This window comes from Osmia lignaria, chromosome 6, assembly GCF_051020975.1.
Source record: "Osmia lignaria lignaria isolate PbOS001 chromosome 6, iyOsmLign1, whole genome shotgun sequence".
Lineage (NCBI taxonomy): Eukaryota > Metazoa > Arthropoda > Insecta > Hymenoptera > Megachilidae > Osmia > Osmia lignaria.
In genome coordinates, this window is record NC_135037.1 from 32,019 (window position 1) to 40,272 (window position 8,254).

The 8,254-nt window shown below is 49.3% G+C and overlaps 1 protein-coding gene and 1 pseudogene across 1 annotated transcript; both read right to left on the reverse strand.

Moving 5' to 3' along the window:
- Positions 1-895: 895 nt before the first annotated feature.
- Positions 896-1,072, reverse strand: LOC117606382 (U2 spliceosomal RNA; annotated as a pseudogene).
- Positions 1,073-1,634: 562 nt separating this feature from the next.
- On the reverse strand, positions 1,635-3,308 carry LOC143305359 (uncharacterized protein T26G10.4-like). Its single transcript, XM_076688569.1, has one exon. The coding sequence runs from the start codon at positions 3,306-3,308 to the stop codon at positions 1,635-1,637; it is 1,674 nt and encodes a 557-aa protein (XP_076544684.1).
- Between the last annotated feature and the right edge of the window lie 4,946 nt (positions 3,309-8,254).

Below are 8,254 nucleotides of genomic sequence, written 5' to 3' on the forward strand. Positions count from 1 at the left end.
AATAGAAAGAAAATAAAATCAACAAATAAAAACAAAAACGGGTATATATACCTGCGGTATATACGTCGCGGAAATAAAAAGAAAGGAAATAAATAAACGAAAATAAATAAAAATAAAAGTAAAATAAATAAATCAAAATAATAAAAGAAAACCTTAATCTAGTGACTAGATTAGAGATCAAAAGAATAAAAACAAAACGAACGAAACGAGGACGACCGTGCGAGTCGCTCTCCGCGATAATTTGCAAATTAAATCTGCAAATTACCGCACACAGGGGACTAGACTGTTAATATCGAGTTACACAAGTTGTAAAGGGACCCGTGTACCTCGATAATTATCGGAAAAAGAATGATTAATCTACTGCAAATCGAAAAATTTCTAGCTAAATAGCTAGAATAATAGAATAAAGTCTACCCGTAACGGTCTAAATATCTATATTTAGCCTATACGGGAGCACAAAAACTACAGCAAAAAGTGGATTTCGGCAAGTCGGTTAGTGGGACAAACAGCTGTTATCGGTTTAAACGACCAGCGTTCTCACGGATAACAGCTAAATATAGAAACAAAACAAAACAAACGCGAGCAAAGCCGCACCGGAATCGGATACGGCGCGAAAGGGTTTCGATGTATCGAAACAGTCCGCCTGGAGTCGACAGCGCTTTGCCTGCTCCAGGTGGCACCACTCTACAGTAACGCTACACTACGAAAAACCACCACCAGACTCCCAAGCTCCACTTACCGCGCAGTCAGTCGCCGCTGTGCTGAGCGAGTCGCATCGCTGTTGGAAAAGCCAGACGCGATCGCGGATAAAAATACAAAAAAGACTAGAGAAAAGAGAAGAGGAGTCAGAATATTTTAAAAGAAAGAAATAGAAAAGAAAATGTGTTTATAGTAGTATGTGTGGGCCGCGTCCTGCGGTAATGCAATACAGGTGCGACCCGTGTCGGAGTCGGAGCAAGCTCCGAAATCCGACCGTTTTCAAAAATGAGATTAATATTCTGACTCCCCAATGGGGAGTGTATCAGATATTAAGCTGATAAGAACAGATAAAGCGCTTTTATTTTCAGAATATGTTTCCTCAGGGACAGGTCCCTGAGGTGGTACATTTTACAGGTTGTGGGCCTAGCCCCAGATATTATATAGAGAAGAAAAAAAAAAAATATTGGTTTAATGCAACGGGGACATCTCCCGCTGCATGCGCCGCGAATCTTCAATATGTCACATCGACATTACGACAGCATAAAGAAAAGGCAGATGGCCCTCGCAGTGGGACTTCTTTATATTCTCACACGCCCAGTGTTTGCGCTAGAAAAAATATATCTCAATATGAATATATAGATATGTAAAATATAGAGTATTAATATCAGTCATGGTGTATCAATGTATATAGCGAATAAGAAAGAATTAATATTAGTGTAGATATAAGAAAAAGAAATGAATACGACATTGATACAGTTAGAGTTAAAATAAGGAGCACCGACACATATTTCATATTATTTGTAATAAAGTTATACTTGTACAATGAATAGAAAAAAAAATATTATTAAAAAAAAAGAAAAGAAAGAACAAGGAAGAAAATAAATAAATATATAAATAACAGATGTACAGACAAGACAATATTTGGTCGGTGTTCCTCATGTTCGAGAAGATGAGCTTTCCCGGGCCTCGCCCTCTAGGTCCGCGTAGTCTCTAATATTATTATCAGTACTGGACACCGTGTACTGTCTAATGCCCGAGACATGCTCAACATACATATCTCGGGACCACGCGATTGTTTCGGCTACCATTAGTTTTCGCATCAAGGATGCGTATCGCGGCGAAATTCTAAGTAGTTCCAGGAGGAACTCGTTCCCCGGATCCCAGGCGCCCAGGGCGCCCACAATGAAGGCATCTAGATACACTTTGTAGCCGCGCCCTTTCAGAGAATCAGCTAATTGCTGGTACTTATCTATTTTCTGAAATCTAGCATCTGCGATGGCCTGCATCGTGTTTTCGAAGGGCACGGTTACATCGACCAGTACTATAGTCCTCGACGCTTCGTGCGTGACGACGATGTCCGGGCGAAGCGCCGTGGACTCTCCTGTCGCCCCGGGAATACGCCTGTTGACCCGGATCTCACCAGGGAGCTGGATCGCCCTACTCAACCTCGAGACGAGGTTGTCGTGCCGTCTCTGCCTGGCGGCAGAATGAGGGCCGCAGTGGCAGAGCACATGAGGAAGGCTTTCCAGCGTGTATCCGCATCGCCTGCAGCGCTTATCATCACTCCCCCATCGACGGGCTCCGTTTAACGGGAGCACGTCGAGGCGGGCGCGATGAATAAACCTCCAATCAGCGAAGCGGATAAACGCACCACCCCTCATGAAGCGATTGCTCGCCGCATGTTGGGTGGTTGCCTGGAAAACCTTTCCTTGGTCCGGCTTCCGAAGAAGCGAGGACAGGTAGCGCTCCGTCACTGCGGCCCTCATCCTGGTGATGACGTGTGCCTTGACTTGAGGCGGCACGACCACCCGACGTCCATTTCGGGACTCCATCACAACCGCGAGTTCAGCTCGATCATCGCACCACTCCCAGCGGAAACCGAGACGCGCTCCAGACCTCAGCGCAGCGGATCGCACCCTCGACCAAAACGACGAACGACCCGTCGTTGGTCTTGACCAGTCCCCGGCCAAAGAGCCCGACAGGTACTGGGCAAGATCCCGACCAGTCGGAGCCCGGCAAAGCTTCTCGCTCGCGGCAGCTTCCAGCGAGTACCTCGCGATGTTAGCCACGACCGTGTCACCCGCATTCAGCATCCTGAATGCGTGAGCCACGGCCGTAACCTCCGCGAGGTCGGCTATCGGAGGGAGTCCACACCCTCCCAGTGACGGGGGGATGTGGACCACCTCCGGGCTAGCCCGCTGGGGCAGGTTAAGCCATAGCTTGACCGTCCGCTTGATAGCTTTGTCGAGCTCCGACAGGGCCATTCGTCGCATGTTGGCTCCCCTCAGCAAGAAATCGAGACGAGGGACAATAAATGTCGCCACCGTCTCGATCTTCTGCCAGGGGGCGAGGAGTGACTGGTCCACCGCGCTCAGGTCCTCTAACACGCCACGGATCGTGGTGTAGGGCGTCTGATCGAGCTGAACCCCAGTTGGAACCCCTAGATGCTGGTAGGGCTCACCTTTTCCCAGAGCCGGAACGGGCTCCTCCTGGATGTTGTACACGGTGTCCAGTACATCGTTCCGGCCTCTTAGATGTAGTGTCGCGCATTTCTTTGGGTTGAAGGCGAGACCCAGGTTCGTTGCGGTATCTTCAACGACGAGTAGCATACTCCTCATCTCCTCTTCTTTTGTCGCCAGCAGCGTGAGGTCATCCGCGTAGGCGAGTTCCCCGATTTTCTCCCCCGCGATCACATATCCTGCAGTGGAGTCCTCGGCTACGCGGATGATGGGCTCTATTGCCAGATTGAACAGGATGGGACTGAGGGGGCATCCCTGTTTAACCCCTGATTGGATGGGGATTCTTTCCGTGTATCCCTCAGAGGTACGGACCCTCGTCGCACAGTCTGTGTACAGACTGGCGACGATATTTGTGATCGCCCGCGGTGCTCCGGCGTTGGAGAGCGACTCCAAGATAGTGGCGTGCGAGGCCAGGGATAGTGGGTCATGGTCTCATATTTAAGACCTCCCACCCACACCATTGTGTTCCTTTCGTCAAGGGCTTTCGAATGACATATAACAGATCCGGATTTGCGTCCCATCTTTTGGTAAAGGTCAACCGAGATCTTTTTTGTAGGAAGTTAAGTTTCCTACTATTTATGGTCTATGAAATTTTTTGACCAGATGCGTAGTTTTCGAGATATATCGAGATATTTCAAAGTTCCGAAGCCGCACCAACATAATAAAGGTACAGAAACACCGTGGCACCTTTCTTGGAGATAACTCTGCACTATTCCGAGCTGTAAATGCCACTTCCAGCATAGCTGTGCAGAAGAAGAACAACAAGAAGAAGAAATATCTCGAAATATGTCCGTCAGGCCCCTTCCCTTGAGTTAAATCTGCAAATATCTCGGAAACGATGCGAGCTATGGCAAAATGTTTAAAGACCTCTTTTGTAGGAAATTAAGTTTGCTACTATTTACGTTCTCTGAAATGTTTTGATCAGATGCGTAGTTTTCGAGATATATCGAGATATTTAAAAGTTTCAAAGCCGCACCAACATAATAAAGATACAGAAACACCGTGGCCCCTTTCTTTGAGATAACTCTGCACTATTCCGAGCTGCAAATGCCACTTCCAGCTTAGCTGTGCAGAAGAAGAACAACAAGAAGAAGAAATATCTCGGAATATGTCCGTGAGACCCCATGACATTGGTATTAAAGGTAGGTACATTGATCTGTTGGAATGTATCTGTATATGACATTATATCTAACGTAGATATAGTAATAATGATATTGTTATTAAATGTACATTGATCTGTGGGTAGGAATCAGTATATTACATTATATCTGATGTAGATGTCGTAATAATGACATTGGTGTTAAATGTAGGTACTTTGGTCTGTTGGAATGTATCTGTTGGCGAAATTCCCCAAATTGTCTCAGCCCACGAAGTTGGCAACGAAAGTATTTCGTGCGTCGTTACCGATAGCGGCAGCACCTCTCGGGCCCACTTTGTCCACGCCGTCGCCTCTCCACCCGCTTGCCGGCACGATCGATGCCATCATCGATCATGTTCTTCTTGATCGAACGCTTGATGCGAAAACACGTGTTCGTTGATGTCGCAGAATCGTTCATGTTCGCAGTACACGCGACGTGGAAACTTTCAGACCACGCCGTTTAATAAGAATAAGTGTCCTCTCATATTTAGTTCAGTAATCTAGAGTGTAAGCATTGTATATACCGTTTGTGAGTAAAATTCCGTGACCACGCGTATAACTTGTCCGTGACTTCGACCACGCGTTTGTAAAGTGCATTCGTGACTCTTGTACATATTTCTGTTTGTGTAATTATACCGTTTGTGTTACGTCAAGGCGTGTCTCATTTACTTTCCGAACCTGCAGACCTCGTGAACTCGCAAATATTTGGTCATTCGAGCCGGATAAGACACGCCCGGCTGTGTAACGGTTCGCAGTGACGCGCAACGGTTGAACGCCGCCATTACGCCTTGTGTCCGCCACACTTCGAGAACTCAGTGACTCTCTTGTAAGGAGTGCGCGGAAATTGTGAGACAGTGACTCAGTTAATTTTAAGTGACGTTCTTAGTTAATTAGTGACCACGCAGTAACTTTCCGACAGAAATGCCAAAGTCGCGCGATACTTCACCCGCGTCGCAACCGGCGGAAGTGTCGGCCGGCAGTTTGGCAGAGGAAGCGCACGCAGCGCCGCACCTTTTACAAATGCCGGAAGATCCGATGCGGCCATCTGCCCTCGTACGTTCGGCATCAGGTGCGTCGGTCACGACGCCTGAAGACGCCTCGCAGCCCGCTCAGGGGACGCGCATCCGCTCTCCATCCCGGCTCACGTCAGAGCTACAAGTTCGAGCCAGGGTGCAAGAAGAGCGGTTGGAAACGATCCTGGGCTTTGTGGAAGACCTCCATGCCAGCGCAGCAAAGGAGCCTCTGGAGATGATAATGGAGGAGGTGACGGAAACGCGGAACACTCTCATGGAACTTCACATAAATTTCCAGCGGGCGCATCAGGACCTGAGTCGCTTGTGGCCCGTGTCTCAACTCGAGCACGGGTACTTTAAACAAAAATCAGCCTCCGCAGAGGAAAGGGCCGCTCTTTCGGCGCGCAAGCTCCTTGCGCAGCTGGAACGCAGATTGACTCTGGCCGCTCAGACGTCGCAGCCCACGACGACTACGCAGACCTTGCAACCGGCACCACGCAGGTCACGACTACCGGAGATTCCGCTCCCGACGTTTGAAGGGGAGTATGAGAAATGGCAAGATTTTAAGTCCGCCTTCACTTCAGTCATCAAGGACCGCGCAGAATTGACAGACGTTGACCGGCTCCATTACCTAAAAGGGGCAGTCGGCGGAGCAGCCGCCAATCTCATCCAGCACCTGCCTCCTACAGAGGACGCGTTCGCCCGTGCATGGGAACTGCTGGATGAGCGATTACTCAGAATCACCGCTCTATGCCTCAAATTCGTGGACAAGCTGTTCAAACGACAGGACACTTCGCCCACGCATTTCGTCTCAGCAGCTGATATGGAAAGAGCCAGAATTTACTGGATTCAGGCCACGCAGTTTGCATTCTTCAAGGACGAACTCGCTGCCATCACAAAGGGAACTACACTTCCGTCAACGCATCCATTTACGAGGCTCACCGCTTACCTTGACCATCAAGGGATCGCCAGAGTAGGCGGACGTCTCCAACACTCAGAGCTTTCGCACGACGGCAAACATTCTGTCATCTTGCCTCGTGATTCAAGATTCTCTGCTCTTCTCATCGACCACGCTCATCATCAGATCATGCATGGAGGTACGCAATCCACCCTCGCTTTCCTCAGACAACGCTACTGGATTCTCGGTGGACGAGCTCCAGTGAAAACGCATATCCTGCGGTGCGTGAAGTGTGCTCGGCAGAGGGGGATTCGTGCCCATCAACTGATGGGCCAACTACCTCTTTGTCGGGTCACTCCATCGCGCCCGTTCACACACACTGGTGTGGACTATGCAGGACCGCTCACGCTGAAGACTTGGAAAGGCAGAGGAGCCAAGACGCAGAAAGGGTGGATTTGCGTATTCGTCTGCTTCGCAACATCAGCTGTGCACTTGGAAGTTGTCACAGACTACTCAGCCGACGCATTCATCGCAGCCTATCGCACATTCGCAGCAAGGAGAGGAACTGCAGCCTCTCTCTACTCAGATTGCGGCACCAACTTCCAAGGAGCGGACGCGCAGTTAAAAAAGCAGTTCACGGACAGCACACGCGAAAATCAGGACATCACAGCTCTACTCGCCGAGGATGGTGCGCAGTGGCATTTCAACCCTCCTGCCGCTCCACACATGGGTGGAAAATGGGAGGCGGTGGTCAAGTCTCTCAAATTCCATCTGAAGAGGACGATTGGAGATTCTTTATTGACGTTCGAGGAATTAATAACATTGTTCGCGCAGATTGAAGCCATCCTCAATTCAAGACCGTTGGAACCACTCAGCGATGATCCAGACGACGTCTCAGCCCTCTCACCAGGACATTTCCTGATCGGATCGCCGCTCAACGCAGTTCCAGAACCAACGCTTCTCGATGTCGCAGTCAACAGGTTGTCAAGGTGGCAATTTCTGCAGCAGCGCCTCCAACAATTTTGGAGACTCTGGTCCATGCAGTACCTGCAGCGACTCCAGGCCATCTCTAAATGGCATCATCCGTCCAACGAGATCAAGGTAGGCTCTCTTGTTCTCATTACTGATGAACGCTTGCCCCCAGGGAAGTGGCCCATGGCCAGGGTTCTCAGTCTGATGCCAGGAAAGGATGGACTGACCAGGGTCGTCACGCTCAAGACGGCCACCACGATGCTCACGCGGCCCATCGCCAAGCTGGCTCTTCTTCACCAGCCCTCTCCGGACAGCTCGGACACGCAGACTACATCACCGACCAGTCGCTGATGGCCGGGGGGAAATGTTGGCGAAATTCCCCAAATTGTCGCAGCCCACGAAGTTGGCAACGAAAGTATTTCGTCGGTGCGTCGTTACCGATAGCGGCAGCACCTCTCGGGCCCACTTTGTCCACGCGGTCCCCTCTCCACGCGCTTGCCGGCACGATCGATGCCATCATCGATACGCAAAAGAAAATATTTCAACCAGTCGAGCGACTTTAATGCGACTCAAAAAACTCAGTCTTCTTTTATACGGAAAAATGACTGGTTGAATAACGCATTTTAAGAAAATATAAGAAAATATACGAAAATATAAAAGAATATACCAAAAGGGACCAGAACGCAATACCGTGACTCTAATCGGAATGCGAAAGGTAATATACACACGACGGTTACAAAATTTCGTCGGTCGTCTACGATTTAAACGCCTTTCACCAAGGACGAGTTGTTGTTCGCTCGATTCGTCTTGAAAACATACACTGAAATCACGACGCACGAAGGTCGCGTGATCGTGGAGCGCGTATGCAAAAAAGAACGTTTAAATTTACTAACCGTATAGCGAAATATTAACTTTTACGCGCCTCTCAAATCGCAGAATGGCGAGCCAGTGGATTCCGAGGATACTTCCGGTCCAGCGAGGTTTTCACCTGCGAACCTCAGATCGACAGGGGCAC

Coding starts and splice junctions, on each gene's coding strand:
- LOC143305359 (XM_076688569.1), bottom strand. CDS start 3,308: ATGCTACTCGTCGTTGAAGATACCGCAACGAACCTGGGTCTCGCCTTC.